Raw genomic sequence first — 18,205 nt, 5'->3', positions numbered from 1 at the left:
CACTTGCCTAGCATGCATGAGCCCTAGGCTTCAGCTGCAGCATTGAAGAATAAGTACACAAGTGAAATAATAATGTGACCTTAATAAAAACCATGGAATTGCATATCCACATACTAAGTCACACTCAATACACTTAAATCAATAAATTTAAAAGAGGGCTCTTTTTTCAGTGATTTTATTTTTATCATCACTTATTTCAATGTTTATTTCAGTATGTATGGACAATGAAAATGTAAAAAATGAACTTTAGATGACAAAACACTACTGTTTATTAGGATTTTTTAAATGGTACAACATGAAAACTTGTATAATGGAACCTGAACTCCAATGTCTAAAAAAATACGCATACTAAAAATATATTTAGAATGTATTTAAATTAAGATATCCAGGCATTAGGAAAACTCAAATGAAATTTATTAGTTTAATAAAACTATAAGATTAAGACTTTTTTGAAAATCTACTGTACAAGGATCAAACCTAGTGCTTCACGCATGCCACACAAGCATATTATTTCTGAGCTACATCTCCAGCTCAGAAAATTTTAAACAATTCAATCAATTTAATAGATTAAGAGATAGGGATTTATCTCAGTGGCACTGTGCCTGCCTGGCAAATATAAGGTCCTGAGTTCAATTCCCAGTACCAAAAAAAAAAAAAGAATTACTGAAAAATTAAAAAGCAGGAGGAGCCATTGGTGCTGCCCCGCCCCCATCTGCACCTCCCAGCCAGGAGCTGTTGGGTGAAGAGTGGAGCCACGCGGGCACCTGCAGCACCACTCCCCCCAGCCTCTGGATCCACACTGCAGAGGCACTGGGGCTCATACAGGCCATTGTCCTGAGCTCCAGAGGATATAGCAGAAGTGAACAACAGAAAGAGGGCCTCTCTCAGGCTCCTTGACAAAAACTGAAGCCCAGTGAAAAAGTGAAGAGAATCACTGCAATAAAGGCACACCAGACCACCATAGTTGGTAAGTTGGAGGGATCACCACCTCCCATCAGAACCTAGACTATCTTCAGGGGAAGGACAGCTGGAACCTCCAGTAGAACCTTGCAGAGTTCAACCCTGCGGATCAGGGAGCTCAACTTGGGCCTTGCAGGCAGAAATCAGCCTGAATCTCAAGGGTCTGCTACTGGCTTGCTGAGACTAATTTACTTCAATCAGCATACTGCAGCCCACGTTGTCTATTGTGACAGCAGAGACATACCCTGAAGGGGGCCCTTCATTTTTATTTTCAAAATTACTTTTTCTCTTATTTTTAATTTTTAGTTTTCATTTTTTTCTCTTTTCTTTTTTTTTTTACTTTTCTTTCTCTCTTCCTCTCACTCTTGCTCTTGTGCTCTCCCATATTGTTCTTCATCTCCCTTTTTGTTACAGTTTCTAGCTTCCCTATTGCTGTTAGGTTGTTCTGTTCTTGTCTTTGTTCTTTCATTCTGTTTTTTCTTCTTGTCTTCACACAGTTCCCTGGAGTTTGCATGATCTTCCTGTGTCCTCTGGCCTCACTTCTAACCTTGCCCTATCCTTCTACCTATATATCCCTCCCTCCCCAACTCCTTCTAAGTCCCCATCAGAAAAGTCAAGTTGCTATACTGAAGAGTTCACTCACTATAAACATATTTTGGGCTGGCCCTTGATTTTGATTTAATTCATATGGTTAACAGTGATAGATTAATAACTACCACAAACTGTCATTTTCTAAACTGTGCTTGATGCTATTGTTGCTGCTAATTGTATCACTTGGGCTAAGCTGCTGTGATTGATCTAATGAGTTATCCTTCCTGGTATAATGAAAATGTGATTGCCCCAGAATCATTACAGACTCAAAACCTAAAGACCAGCTATATCTGGAAGACACCTCTGAGAAGCAATCATCTGATAAGGGTTCTAAATACAAGCGACAAAGATACTTACAATAAGCATTATTGAAGTATCAACTCAGGAATTTAACCAAGGACCGTACCAACAACAAAAACAGAAATGAGAAGACATCTAAGCAAGGCACAATCCCAGACTTCCAGCTCACAAAAGTAAATTCTGGGGGAAAGAAGGTGAAAAAGTCTGATATTCAACCACCTGGACACCCTGAACTGATAGCACAGGAAGTAACAAAACAGATGAATGAAGCTCTAGAAAAATTCAAAACAGAAATAATTTCCAAAATAACTGCAGAGATGGTGAGCACATAAAAGACATGATTAGAGACTCTAGAACAGAAACAGTTAAAAGAAAAATAGATGAGCTCAGGACCATGATGGAAGCCATGAATGCCAAGCATAGGAAAGAAATGGAAACCATGAGACCTCAACATAGAAAAGAAATGGAATCCATGAAACAGATTCAAACAGATATCCAGGAGATTAAAAACTCTATTGAAAGTATGCACAAGGGCCAGGGATTTAGCTCAGTGGTTCCGGCACCTGTCTCGCAAGTTCAAGATCCTGAGTACAATCCCTGGTACCAAAAAAAAAAAAAAAAAAAAAAGAATGAAAGTATACACAGCACACTGAGCCAATGTGAAGACAGGATATCAGATATAGAAGACAGGATTGTGGACAGTGACCATGAAAAGAGAGATCTCTTAAAAATAGTAAGGGACCATGAGAAATCAATCCAACAGCTCCTAGATGATGCAAAGAAGAATAATATAAGACTAATAGGAGTCCACGAAAAAGCAGGAGAAAGTACAAATGACAGGAAAAAAAAATTGTTCACAGAATTAGTGACAGAAAATTTCCCAAACAGAGCAGAAGAATTTGACATACAGATAAGTGAGGCATATAGGACTCCAACTAGCCATGATCAAAAAATAATCTACACCTAGACATATAATAATCAAGATTCCAGAAACCCAACAGAACAAAATACTACAAGCAGTTAGAGAAAAGAAACAAATCACATGCAAAGGAAAGCCCAACAGAATCACAGCAGACTTTTCAATACAAACCCTCAAGTCAAGTAGAGCCTGGAATGAGGTATTTCAAGCCCTAAAAGAAAACAGCGTACAACCTAGTCTGATGTATCCTGCAAAACTATCTTTCAAAAGTGATGGGGAGGGCCAGGGATTTAGCTCTGTGGTTCGGCCACCTGACTCACAAGCGCAAGGACCCGAGCGAGTTCAATCCTCGGTACCAAAAAAAAAAAAAAAAAAATTGACAGGGAAATAAGATACTTCCATGACAAAGAACACCTGAGAAACTTCATGAACACCAAACCAGCACTCCAAACAATTCTAAATAATATCCTAGAAAAAGACAATGAAGGTCACAGCTCCATGAGTCCCAATAGAGTAAATCTGTCGTGCAAGGCAAGAAATTAAAGGGAGAGGAGGAAAAATAAAAGAGTCAACAACAGAAAAATAACATGACAATTATAAGTCAATACATATCAGCTATAACCATCAATGTTAATGGCCTCAATTCACCAATCAAAAGAAATAGACTAGCAGAATGGATTAAGAAGCAAAATCAAACAATATGCTGTATACAAGAAACGCACCTAGTACAAAAACAAACTCATAGACTGAAAGTAAAAGGATGGAAAACAGTTCCCAAACCTGGAAAAAAGCAGGGGTAGCTAACTTATTTACAGACAAAGTAAATTTCAAACCAAAACTAATTAGGACAGACAAAGAAGGTTGCTACAACCTTGTAAAGGGAACAATCCAAGAGGAAGAGATGACAATCATAAATACTTATGCACCAAATACTAATGCCCCCAATTACACAAAGTAAATATTAAGGGATGTGAAAAATCAAATAAGCATACGAGTGTAGTGGGGGACCTCCATAATCCACTGTCACAAGCAGACAGATCATCTACACAAAAGAAAAGTAATAATGAAATAACAGAACTGAACCAAGCTTTTGAACAAATGGACTGAACAGACGTCTACAGAGTGTTCCACCCCACAAAATCAGAATATGCATTCTTTTTTGGCTGTACATGGGTCATTCTCCAAAATAGACCACATACTAATGCACAGAACATGTTTAAGTAAATGCAAAAGAACTGAAGTTATTCCATGTATATTATCAGATCATAGTGCAATTAAACTGGAGATGAATAACAAAAGAAACCACAAAAACTGCACAAACACGTGGAAATTGAATAAGACACTCCTGAACAACCAATGGGCCAAAGGGAAAGTTAAAGAAGAAATTAGACAGTTTTTACAATTAAATTATAATGCCAGTACAACATACAGGAATATATGGGACATAATGAAAGCAGTTTTATGAGGGAAATTCATAGCAGTGAATGCCCACACTAGGAAAACAGAGCAAGCTGAAATAAATAACTTAATGCTGAATCTTAAGCTCCTAGAAAAAGAAGACCAAGAGAAACCCAAGCCTACTACAAGGCAGGAAATTATAAAGATCAAAGCAGAAATCAATGCAATGGAGACTAAGAGAACAATACAAAAAATTCAATGAATCAAAGAGTTGGTTTTTTGAAAAGAGTAAATAAAATCGATAAACCCTCAGCCAATCTTATCAAAAAAAGGAAAGAAAAGGCTCAAATTTATACAATTAGAAATGAAAAAGGTGAAGTCACAACAGATTCAGCAGAAATCCAGAGGACAATCAATACCTACTTTGAGAACCTGTACTCTAATAAAATGGAAAACACAGAAGAAATGGACAGATTTCTAGATACATATGAATTACCAAAGTTGAATGAAGAAGATATAAAAAGTCTAAACACACCAATAACAATCAGTGAAAGTGAAAACCCAATTAAACATGTAACAACAAAGAAATGCCCAGGTCCTGCTGCCTTCTCTGCTGAATTCTACAAGACATTTAGAGAGGAACTACCACCATTACTCTTTAAAATGTTCAATGAAATTGAAAGGAAACCAATACTTCCAAATTCATTCCTGGAAGCAAGTGTTACTTTGATTCCAAAACCAGGGAAAGACCCAACCCAAAAAGAGAATTACCGGCCAATATCCCTAAGGAACATAGATGCAAAAATCCTCAATAAGATACTGGCAAACAGAATACAGAGGGTCATCAAGAAGATCATACACCCTGACCAAGTCAGATTTATCCCAGGGATGCAAGGATGGTTCAACATACATAAATCAGTAAATGTAATACCATATATTAACAGAGCCAAGGACAAAAGCCATATGATCATCTCAATAGATGCAGAAAAAGCATTTGACAAAATCCAACACCCATTCATGATAAAAACCCTACAGAAAATTGGAATAGATGGTCTTTATCTCAAACTGATTAAGGCTATCTATGAAAAACCAACAGCCAACATCATACTAAATGGTCAAAAACTGAAAACCTTCATGCTAAAGTCAAGAACAAGACAAGGATGTCCATTATCACCACTCTTGTTTAATATAGTTCTGGAAACATTAGCCACAGCTAATAGACAAGGGAAACAAATAAAAGGAATAAAGATAGGAAAGGAAGGATTTAAATGGTCATTATGTGCTGTTGATATGATACTCTACATAGAAGACTCAAAAAATTCTGCCAAAAGACTTCTAGACTTATTTGACAGATTAAGTAGAGTAGCTGGATACAAGGTCAACACTCAAAAATCAATAGCCTTCTTGTACCCAAATAACAGATTCACTGAGAGAGATATTAGGGAAACAATTCCTTTCACAATACCATCCAAAAATATGAAATATCTCAGAATCAATCTAACGAAGGAAGCAAAAGACCTCTACATTGAGAACTACAACACTCTGAAAAAAGAGATTGAAGAGGATATAAGAAAATGGAAAGACATCTCTTGTTCCTAAGGTAGAAAGAACCAATATAGTGAAAATGGCCATACTTCCAAAACTGCTATACAGATTCAATGCAATCCCAATTGAAATCCCAACAATATATTTCACAGAGCTAGAGAAAACAATCCAAAAATTCAGTTGGAACCATAATAGACCTAGAATAGCAAAAGCAATTCTAGGCAACAGAGACATGCTAGGGGGTATCACAATCCCCAACTTCAAACTATACTACAAAGTCACTGTGATAAAAACAGCATGGTATTGGCAAAGAAACAGACCTGAGGATCAGTGGAATAGATTAGAAGGTGCAGAAACAAGTGCAGACATACTCAGCTACCTCATCTTAGACAAAGGAGCCCACCATCCTCACTGGAGGAAAGACAGCCTCTTTAATAAATGGTGTTGGAAAAACTGGTTTTCAACTTGCCAAAGATTAAAACTAGACCCCTGTCTGTCACCATGAACTAAACTAAAATCCAAGTGGATTAAAGTTCTAAATATTAAAACAGAAACACTAAATTTGCTGGAAGATAAGTTAGGTGAAACTCTCAAAGACATTGGCATAGGAAAAAACTTTATGAACAAAACCTCAGCAGCACGGGAACTAACAGAAAGAATCAACAACTGGGATCTCATCTTACTTAAGTTTCTGTACTGCAAGAGAAACCACCAACAGAGCTAAAAGACAACCTACAATGTGCGAAATTTTTTTTACCAGCTTTTCCCCAGACAAAAGGCTACTATCTAAAATATATAAAGAACTGAAAAAGTCAGACCTCCAAAATATAAAGACCCAATTCAAAAATGGGCATCTGAAATGAACAGACATTTCTCAGACAAAGAAGTAAAAGCAGCAAATAAACATATGAAAAAATGTTGAACATCACTGGTTATTCCAGAGATGCAGATGAAAACAGCACTGGGATTCCACCTCACCCCAGAAAGAATGGCTACTATCAAGAAATCGATCAATAACAAATGCTAGTGGGGTTGTGGGGAGAAAAGAACCGTTCTTCATTGTTGGTGGGAGTGCAGAAGGGTGCAACCACTGTGGAAATCAATATGGAGATACCTCAAACAACTAGGATTGGAAGTCCCATTTGATCCAGAAATTCCTCTGCTGGGGATCTTCCCAAATGAATTAAAATCATACCACAGCCATATATATGCACCCATGTTTATAGTTGCACAGTTTGTAATAGCGAAAGCTTGGAAACAGCCCAACTGCTCATCAAGTGGAGACTGGACAAAGATGTGTTTTTTTTATAAAATTGAGTACTACTCACCCATAAAGAACAAGAAACTAGAGACATTTATAGATAAGTGGATGCACATTGAGGCCATACTCTTAAGTGAAATAAATAGCACACACATGTGTAAATACCAAATAGTTTCTCTGGTGTGAGAACCTGAAAGTGTAAATAAGGATTAAGATGATCAAAATGTATAATAAATAATGTGAAATAAGAAGAAAACCTCCAAAGGAGTAGGGGAAGTGGGAGGGGTAGGGGAAAGAAAAGAAAGGGGAAAAAAACATGAGATAGGAAAAAAATGGAAACAAATTATTTGTAAATAGGGAACGGTGGAGTGGGTGAGGGAAGACAGAGAATGGGGAAAAAATAAGAACCAAGATACATAATATAAAGGTACAAGATCCCACTGATGAAGGTAACTATACTGTATACATAAAATGTATCAATAAATCAACTTAATAAAAAAATTAAAAAGCAGTCCAAAAATATAACTTAAAAAGGTAAAACCACCAAGCCTCCAAACATATTTCACCAAACCTTGTGACTGGCAGTGAACACTGGATGTTCTTCCTCCTAGTCAAAGATAAAAGGGCGCTGGTTGGGCTCCAGCCCATCAGTGCTGCACAGGATGCCTGAGCAGGGATCAGTGAAGAAGCAAAAAGGTGGAAACAAGAGGGTATGGAAGATAGAAAAGAGTTGAATTTGTTAAAAACTAACAGATAATATGACTATAAACTTGGAAAAAGAATTTTACTTAAATATAGGAACTACAAATAGTGAAAAAATCTTCCTCCCCGGGCCAGGGATTTAGCTCAGTGGTTTCACCACCTGCTGCACAAGCACAAGGACCCAAGTTCAATCCCCCGGTACCAAAATAAAACAAACAAAAAACCTTCCTCCCTTAGTAGCTCTCATGAAACTCAAATGCACATAATACGTATTCATGACACATCTTACATTTCCATTAGCAAATATATCACAGCTCTTAAGTAAAAGACACTTCCCGATCCATGAAAAGAAATTATGCAACTGTTTTTTTCTTTAATTTTTAAAATAACTTTATTATCAAACACACACACATACAGAAATTAAAACCATTCAAAGAAGAACAATGCAAGGGGAAAAAAACTACAATAATATTCAAATACAGTAGAACTCAACCAAAACAAAACTGAAAAACACTTAAACATTTTTCTATATAACTTAAAAAAGCATCTCAAGCACCAACAAGACATCAGAGGATGTGGTTTGTTTCAGAAAGATCCCCAAAACCAACGCTGAACAAATAATGATCTGGAAAAAAACTCCAGTTAGCTAGCAGACTTCACATAAGCCAAATGTCCCTCTAATTTAAATTTCGATACAGTCATATGACACACGATGGAAACACAATCCGAGAAATAAGTCATTAGGCCATTTCATCCATGTGTGTCCTTAATTACATTTTCAGTTTCTCATACTAGAGAAACTATTCAGTATTTACACACGTGTGTCCTATTTATTTCAGTTAAGAGGATGGGCTCGATATGCATCCATTTAGCTATAAATGTCTCTAGTTTCTGGTTCTTTATGGCTGAGTAGTATTCCATTTTATAAAAAAACCACATCTTTGTCCAGTCTCCAGTTGATGGGCACTTGGGCTGTTTCCAAGCTTTCGCTATTACAAACTGTGCCGCTATAAACATGGGTGCACATATATCACTATGGTAAGATTCTTTTAATTCTTTTGGAAAAATACCCAGCAGGGGGATAGCTGGGTAAAATGGGACCTCTAAGAGATTTACACCAAAACACATAATAACGGAAGCATGGAAAATCAGAGACAAAAAAGAATCTTGACAAGAGAAATGTGACTTCCCAGATGGCAGCATGGTCCTAGGAGTGTCAAATCTCAGCAGAAATTCTGCCAGCTACATGTAAGGATTCATTCACAGCACTGATGGAAAACACTGCCAGTTAACAACTACACCAGACAAAACTGTTCTTCACAAATGAAGAAAGTGAGCCTAATCAGATAAAAATTAAGGGAGTTCATTACCATGAAACCTGCCTGACAAGAATTTATTGCTTTCTTTTTTCTTTTCAAATAGGTTCATGCTGATTTGCCCAGGCTGGCCACAAACTTGAGATCCTTTTGCCTTGGCCTCTGGAGCAGCTGGGATTACACATGTGTAGCAGCTTGCCCAGCCCAAGAATTTCTAAGAGAAATCATGAAGTTGAAAAAAAGAAGAGAAAAAGAAAAGCATAAAAATGCATAAAACTCCAGACAAAGGTATGTAAGCCCTTCAGTAAGAATAATTTTGTTCAGTTTGAATGAATTAAATGTCTATATTAACAGACATACAATGACTAAAGAGAGATTAAAAAAAAAGGAAACCAAGATTGAACTACATGCTGTAAACAAAGATTCACTATTGTTCAAAGGACTCACAGAGGGTAAAAGTGTAAAGGTGGAAAGAAATGCAAATAGGAACCCAAAGAGAAGGGGTAGCTACTCTTAATATTTTAACACATTGCCTTTAAAATAAAAACTGTCTCAAGAGAAAAAGATTTTGCAGAACTACTAAAAGGGCAGTTCTCCAGGAGATATAATTATAAGCATGTACCCAACATTAATCTCCACAATGTATGAAGCAAACACTGACAGAATTAGACAGCAGACAATAATGGGGGGACAATTCACTCTCCATGTAACTTATGGACAGAACAACCAGACAGAAGTTCTAGAAATAAACAGAGGGCTTCAACAATTCTACACAGCACATGCATCTCGCAGACCTATACAGAATATTCTATCCAACAACAGCAGAAATTATTACCTCTAAACCCCACAGGAACATCTACTTTATATATCATAGGTTAGGTTAAAACAAATGTTTAATAAAGTTTTAAAAAATTGAAGTCATTTTAATTTTCTTATGCACAATGGAATGAATGCAGAAATCCACAGCTGAGCAGGTACAAAACTCCACAAATATCTGAAAATTAAACTTACTCTCAACCTACTGGTAAAAGTAAGAAAAAATTTCTGAAAACATCTGTAGCAAAAGAAAAATGAAAACAAATATGACAAAACTTAAGGAATGTAGGAAAAGCAATAGTAAGATGTCTAAGATAGTAAACTTCACATCCAGAAGGACAAACTCAAACCAATAAACTTACACTTCAGTGAAAAAAAAAATTCAAAAATGCCATAAGCAACAGGAAGAAAAAAATTATTATCAGAGTAGAGATAATTGACACAGCTACAGATTAATCAGTAAAACATTAACGTTTTGAAAAGATTGGTACTTCCCAGAACCATGACCAATGGAGCCTCCTCACATAATCCATGTCACTGGTCCTAGTGAGATGGAGTCATAGTGGAGCTGAGCGAGGATGAGGGCACCACAGGTGAGTGTCAGCAAACACAGCAGGCTGCAGGATTACAGGAGGTTAGCAGTCCTGTATCCAGCACTTTACAAAGGAGAAAGACATAGAACAAGCAAATGAGATCAGCACTTTACCTGAATAACAGCCATTCTCGACTCCTTTTTGTTCCTCTTCCTCCTCTTCTAGGCTTCTTCCTTAAGTTTTTAAAGGTTAATCCTAGCACGGTTGAATTCCCAGCATTCAGGAGGCAGGGGCAGGAGGATCACCACAAATACCAGGCCAGCCTACACAGTGGGATACTGTCTCAAAAAAAAAAAGTTAATCCTGAATGTCAAAAATATGCTGTTTAATGTTCAGAATGAACACATCCCTTCCTGTAACACAGCCACCCACAGGGATGATAACCTCACCATGTGGAAAGATGAGTCCTCTGCTGCCCACTGCACTGAGTGTAGAGATGCAGTAATATGCAACTCCTACAGGAGGCCCAACCAGAGACTTCCTTGACACTTCAGAGCTTGCTTGCCTCCTGGTGAAGCCTAAACACCCAGGAGCAGTGGGGAACTGGGCTGTACTGAGTTCTCCTTCAGGACATAGTCCCAGCGCTGACCAAACCCATGCACAGCACATGCCCTCGTTCCTCCATGGATCACAGCTCTCATTAATGCTGGAGTGCCCAGTGTTGCACACAGAATAGAATCAACTTTAATGTCTATCAGGCTGGGTCCCAGGCTGATCATGGGAAAGGGATTCTGGTAGGTGCCACAGCACACTTATTAGCAAAACACCTCAACTCTCCAATGGGAAGCCAGGATTAAGCACCACCCAAGAGGGCAAGAGCAGCCCACATCCTACCTCTGGCTCAGCTCTCCCTTTGGAGCCTTGTTGTCCCCAGGATCCAGACAGCAGACTGGGAAGGATCAGAAAGAAACATGCAGAGCAGGCAGCATGGACCAGGGAGTGAGTATGTGGTTAGGGTGTCAGGGGAAGGTGGAGAGGCCACAGAAATCTCCATGGAGATGATAATACCAGAGCAAAGACCTGGGAAGGAAGGTGTCTGCCACCTGCAGCTGATGCCCCAGTGAGTTCTAAGCTTAGACAGAACCAAAGGAATGTCCTAAGGAAGGAGCTACAGCATCCCCAGGGAAAGGCAAGAGGCCTGTGTGTCCAGGGCAGAGTGAGCAGGGAGGAGGATACTGCAGGAGAGGAAGGCAGGGAGGGACTTCTGGAAGCAGAGCAGGTGTGGCTGAGATCTTCTAATACTTCTCTCCCACATCTGAAACAAATTTTGGAAATGATGCACTTGTCAATCATCTAATATAAAGGTGTGATTTTTTTCTTCCATTTTAAATCAAAATACAAACATTACAATGAATCTTACACTTAAAATACATGCAGAAGTGTTCAGGTAAGCTCCAGGAAGTACAGGGTCACCCCTACCTGAGATATAGAGGACTACAAAGAAGCATTTGCAGAGCTTAGGAAGTCATTTGAGGACTATGAAGGTAGAGTTATCTCTTTGCTATCCCCGCAGAACTAAGGTGATACAAGCACACAGGATTCTAGGGTTTCTGGGAGAGGTCTGCAGGGTAATGAGACACATGTATGGTGTCAAAGCTATGGAGGAGGTGATAAAGGGGTATTGTCATGAAGAGGTTCAAGGATAAAGTGTGGGGCACTGTCACATTCAGACAACACAGTGTTCAGGAGACACCGGCAGAGGACGCCACCTTCCTGTCTGCTATGGCTGTGAATCACCTCTCTTATCCTCCAGCTCTAAGCCCCTCCCTTTTCTTGCTCCTCTCCCTACTTCGCTGTCTGCATCTCTCTGGCAATCAACACTCTATCTTTCTCTATTTGATTTTCCTCCCCTGCTACTTTCTTTTCTTCTTTCACTCTTAAGATCTCTTTGGAGTCCCTCACCCATCCTCTACTTGCCATCTGTTTATGGGTCTATTTCTCCCGACCTCTTTGTCCATAGCTCAAAGGGTGGGGATGGAACGAGAACTCGCCTCCAGAGGAGCCTATCTGCCCCTGGGGAAGAATTTGGGAAGCAAGAACCCTGAAGTCACAGGACAGGCCAGGTGACCTCCACTCCCACGGAGGGGAGACTGCAAGGGGAGGCGCGGGGGGGGGGCGAGGCCAGGTCCCCCTCGCAGTAAGGATGGCGCCCGGCGGCCTAGAGGACAGCAGGGTGAGGGAGAAGGCGCGGCGGGTTCTGCCTGTCCTGCCTGGGCTGCGGCAATTTACTAGGGTGGCGGTCCGGGGACTAAAATCTTCCTAGGTACCCAGATCCGGACAGGAAGGCGCTGGGGACCAAGGAGCGCAGAGAATCCGGATAGAGGGAAACTCACGTGGCCCTGTGCCGTCCACTCCCGGATGCACTTCCGGGTCTGCAGGCTCCTGAGCGGCCCGCGGAGAAGCCGAGCCTGAGCCTGGAAACGCGGGAGGTGGGCGGGCCTAAGTGGGAGGGCCTATAGCAGATCTCTGCGCGTGCGCACTGGTGTTCCCGCTGTGGTCCCGCGGGTTTGCAGAAAGTCCTGGACCCATGGAAGCGCTTTTCGCGAAAGTGAGGAGTTTATATTCCACATCTGGGAACGTGCAGGGCGAGGGAGGCAGAGACTGACGTGTGGAGAACGATGGTAAAACATTTTGGACAGGTAGGGCGGATGGACTAAGAGACACTGGGAGGTGGAATTGGAGACACGGAAATCAGAGACACCGAGTGCTGGGATAGAAGAGGGACTAGGTGACCTGGAGAGCAGTGGCCAAACAGGGAGGGGACTTACTGGGCTGAGCGGATCAGAATTCAAGCAAGGTTAGTGAGAACCTTGTCTTCAGGCTTTTGTCTAAGTGCCCCTCGCCAGAGCCTCATGTGCTCACAGACGTGGCTTTTGAAAGGAGTTTGGGTCAGGGGGCTGCTGTAGCTAAACGTGTTGTTAGGAGGTGGGGCCAGGTGGGGCCTGGTCGGAAGAGGAGGATCACTAGACCTTGCCTCTCTAACCCTATCTAACCTTCCCTCCGAGCTACCCCTTCTCTCTCTGCTTCCCCTCCACGAAGCCCCTCTGCCCTGCTATTTCTTTGGAGCCAGCAAACCATGGACCGAAACGTGAGTGGAAATAAACCTCTCCTCCTTAAGGTTACTGGAGTCCCGTATTTTGTCCCAGTAGAGAGAAAGTAGCTATGACAGCTTCCCTTCTGCTGCAGTCTTAGGAAGCTAGTAACTCCAGAGCCAGTAGAATAGGATTTGATGAGCTAGAAGACAAAGCAGCAAATTGACATTTGACAATTGATATTATTGAGTCAGAGAAACAGAAAGAGAAAAGATGGAGAAAAGTGAACATACCCTATCAAGTGGTGGCACTTTCACGGGGACTACCAATTATGGATACTGAAGAATCAGAAGGGAATGAGATAGAGAATTTGAAAACATACTGGTTATAACCTCCCCAACTTTGATATCACACACTGGTAAAATCATGATTATAAACTTAAGGCTAAACGTTCTAGAGGAACAGGGCAAACACAAACCACTAATGTGTGAAGGGATGGAGGTAGAAGGGATCAAATGGGAGAGTTTCTCACTTTTTCATGATCCTTAAAGGTTGACATGGTCCCAAAGGAAAGTGTAGGAGATATTGAAGTCTGACCTATTAGAGACTATCAGAGAGGTTCGTGTAACTCCATTCCAGACTTCCCTGAATTCTTCTACCCTCATATATGCTACTTTGTAATAATCAGATCAGTAAGTGGCACCATCTTAAATATTCACCAAAAAAGAGAAAGTATCTGAGAAGAATGTCCAATGAAGAAAAAGGAAGACTATGATGTCATCATTTATATTTGAAATCATTGGCCTCATTCATAGAATTGAATGGAAAGTTTGAAATGATGAAATGGAAATATTCCAGGAAAAATTACTTGACAAAACAGACTCAAGCACCGATAGGAAACCTTGTCAGAAAAAACCTCTATTTATCTATATATCTATATCAGTGCCTCACAAATCAAAGCACCAGCATGAGAATATTCAACTGCCATATCATTTAAAAAAATTTTTTTGAGAAAAGATCTCAGTCCAGATTGGCCTTGAAATTGGGGCGATCCTCCTGTCTCAACCTCCTGTCTCAATCTCCTGAATCCTGGGATTACAGGCACATGCCATCATCCCTGGCTCAAAAATTCTTAAAGCAATGCAGCTGCTCTGTCAAAAAGCATTGAATGCTCACCAAAATTATCTACATAGTGTTATGCTGAGACAAAGAAGGAGGACCCCGATCATGCAATTTTTCAGTGAATAAGTACAGAATCTAGAGATTTTTTTAAAAAAATCAGTGCTTTGACTCTTGCAAATTTAACCCGGGTGTACTATCCATTCCCCTGTGAAGATTTTCAGGCCAACTTGGAATTCAGCAGGTAACAGTTCACTTAACTACCATGACTTCTAACTCATCTGCAAGTCTAAACCTCCCAAATCACCCTTAGGGTCAATAATTCACTTGAAGACCTCATAGAACTCACAGAGAGCTGTTTTACTCATGGTTACATTTTATTACATGGAAGGAGAGGTTATATCCACAGAGGGAAGCAGCAGACCGGGTGGAGTCCAGGACAAGTGCCCACATTGAGCTTCCAGTTATGCTCACATGCTGTCAAAGAGGCACCATTTTCCAGCACCATGTGAAACAGTACTCTTGCAGATTTTTAACCAGATCACCTAAGGCTGGTGCCCAGAGCTTCTTCTCAAGCTCTATCATACACAATCTATGTGGCTAGCTTTTCTTCTCTCATTCCTCCATAAGTTGGACTGCCTCTGCATGGCCCCAGGTCTCCCTCATACATCACACTGTTACACCGTCTGGTGTCCATAGCCCCAGTGAAACAAAGACCTCTTCCTTCAGACTTGATATTTCAAAGGGCTGGCTTTACCTCCCAGTGTCTAACAGCAAAAGCTGGGCCTCAGTTTGGGTAAAGCTATTTTTTAATACTGCTAGTGTCTCCCTAAATCTCTCTTACAGAAAAGGGAGCATGTTTGTGCATCTACATTTTCTATGGCCTTCACAGGACACATCTGAGAATTTTTTTTTTTTGTACTGGGGATCGAACTTGGGACCTTGTACTTGTGAGGCAGGTGGTGGAACAACTGAGCTAAATCCCTGGCCCACACCTGACAATACTGTCATGCGTGTATTCCTAAAATTTGAAGTGCCAGTGTGTGGTAGCAGAGATTTAGAGCTACAGTAGTTGCATTCAGTAGATTCATTAATTCATCTTCATATTTATTAAATTACTCATTTTCATCCCAGACTCACCACTTAAGTTTAGATAATTTTTACACACTATATTTTCAAGTCAAATGTATACTTCACATGTGTTAAATGTAAACTGCACATATGGTGTAACCAAAGTGGACGGAGCAGATTAATGAGAATGAAGAGGCAAAGGATGCTATGAAATTGTGGCAATATGACTTGCGGGTCTGTGAGGATAAGGGTTGCAACAATCATAGGAACACAGGACAGAATAGGGAGAAAGCCACAATGGATCAAAGTAGATAGAAGGCAGAGGGTTAAAATACCTAACAGAGAGGCTGGGGATTTAGCTCAGTGGTTCCGGCACCTGCCACGCAAGCACAAGGCCCCAAGTTTGATCCCCGGTACCAAAAAACAACCAACCAAACAAAAAATGCCTAACAGAGTTATTGTGGACAAAGGATTAAAGAACACAGGTGAGGTGATTTCTAAGTTATATAATTTTTTTTCTTTTTGATGGAATGACAACACTGACAATAGAAGTGCAGAAATTTTTATTAGTTATTATTAGCTGTAAAGGAGTAAGATTCTGAGTAGAAGCACATCAGGGTTATTCCTAGAAAGTGTGACAGCAGGCTGGGAGTAGCACATGGAGGACACGTAGTGTGACAATCACTGGGATTCCTGGGAACTCTGTGAATTGATTACTCTGAATAATAATTTAATGCCTCTGAAACATGGGGTTGTCCTTGTCTGGTATTGTCCATTTGGCAATCTGGAGGGGGTCCCTAAGTGGCCAAATATGTAAGAGCTCAGTTAGGGAGGTGCTTTGAATGCAGACATAATCAGATGCTAAACAAGGGAAACTGACAACCCTCTACAAGGGTCTCAAAACTGGGTCAAAAGAGAATTAAAAAAAAATGCAAATAGATTACAGTCTATTGGTGAATTAAGTATGCCCTGGCAGTAGGTCTGTAGTGTTGACGGACAGACACTGCAGGTTGGAAGGTGAATACAAGCCTTGTATTCTGGCCTTATGTGTGGGTGTGGAATAAGAAGATAGTAGGAAGACAGAGACATAACACATGCAGGTAAAGCAGTGAGTTGGGAAAGATAGGGAGGTTCCATAAAGGACCTAGAAAAAAAGGGTAGACATGGGAGGTATGAATGGGGACACAGTGGCTGATGCCATCTAATGAAAAAGGTCTGAGATTTGTGAACAAGGAGCCCTATGTTGAAGTCACTGGAATTAAATACATATTACCTGGGAAGGAAGACGTGGAGTTGACGGAAAGTGAGGAGCGTCGTGTCCACTGCAGTGCCTGACAAGTGCAGGTGGTCAGGTGGACAAAAGCCTGGATTCAAATGGTGCCAGATAGAAGTGAGTATGGAAGTGATACTAACCTGGATGAAGCAATAATAGTGAACAGAAAAAAGCAAATGGAAATGTCTCTGGAATTTACTGATGGCATTAAAAAATAAATTACTACCGGCATCTATAACAGTGAGCATAACAGATTTTGTGTGTTCCATAGTCTTCTAATGCATCATTGAACATAAGATTGTTTTGGGAAACCTAGACACAGAGATATTTCAGAAGTCATGGTGGTCTACCTTGGACCATGTCCCTCTAACTCCTCAGTTGGCTGAAAAATCTTTTCAGAGAAATAGTGTAGGTCAAATTTGTAACAGTTGAAAGATTGGTTTTGACCATTACCCTTAAATGTTCTAGAAAAATAAGAACACTTGAAAACTAAAGCTAGTACAAGGAAAGAAATTATAAAGATCAGAGCAGAAATTAATGAAATTGAGACTAAAAGACAATAAAAAGAATAAATCTAAGTGCTAGTTGTTTGAAGGAATAGATAAAAACTTAATTATTGGAAATCAAAAGAAAGACCCCAGTCAATGCAATTAGAAATGACAAAGTTGAAATCACATTTACTGCTGAAATCCAAATTAGTAACTACTTTAAAAGTCTGAAATGGATACATTCTGATACATATGAAGTACTAAAACAGAAACAAGATATTAAAATCCTGACTAATCCAATAACAGGCAATAAAACTGAACCAGTCATAAAATACCTACCTAGTAAGAAAAGTCCAAGACATGATGAATTCACCACTGAATTCTATGAGAACTTCAGGGAAGAGCTAATGCCAAGAGTCTCCAAACTCTAATGAAATTGAAAAGGAAGATGCACTCCCACAGTCATTCTTGGAAGTTAACATTTCCTGGATTGCAAAAGCAGACAGGGGGCCCAATTAAAAAAGAGAACTATAAACCAATCTCTTTAGTGAACACAGATGCAGAAATCCTGAACAAGATATTTGCAAGTAGATGGCAAGAATAAAAAATATTACATATCATGACAAGGTAGGATTTATCCCTGGGATACAGGAATGGTTCAACATATGCTAATCAATAAATATGATACATACAGCACATAAACAGAAACAAGGAAAAAAATCACAGAATCATCTCAATAAACAGAAAATCTTTGACAAATCCAACATCCACTCATGATAAAAACATGGAATAAGATGGGTATAGAAGGACCTTATTTCAAT

General features: G+C 39.9%; 1 protein-coding gene across 1 annotated transcript in view; it reads right to left on the bottom strand.

Annotated features, from left to right (window-relative positions):
- The window catches only part of LOC101703122 (uncharacterized), a 64,097-nt gene that overhangs the window by 14,529 nt on the left and 31,363 nt on the right, over positions 1 to 18,205 (bottom strand). The window contains 2 exon segments of the mRNA XM_087200980.1: positions 10,515 to 10,679; positions 11,236 to 11,656. Of these exon segments, the coding sequence (XP_087057106.1) occupies positions 10,515 to 10,529 (15 nt within the window). The 5' untranslated portion in view covers positions 10,530 to 10,679; positions 11,236 to 11,656.

Source organism: Heterocephalus glaber, unplaced genomic scaffold (genome assembly GCF_053883595.1).
Source record: "Heterocephalus glaber isolate CG9 unplaced genomic scaffold, H.glaber_assembly_v1.0 deba00001745, whole genome shotgun sequence".
NCBI lineage: Eukaryota > Metazoa > Chordata > Mammalia > Rodentia > Bathyergidae > Heterocephalus > Heterocephalus glaber.
This window is presented reverse-complemented; position numbering and strand designations above follow the sequence as displayed.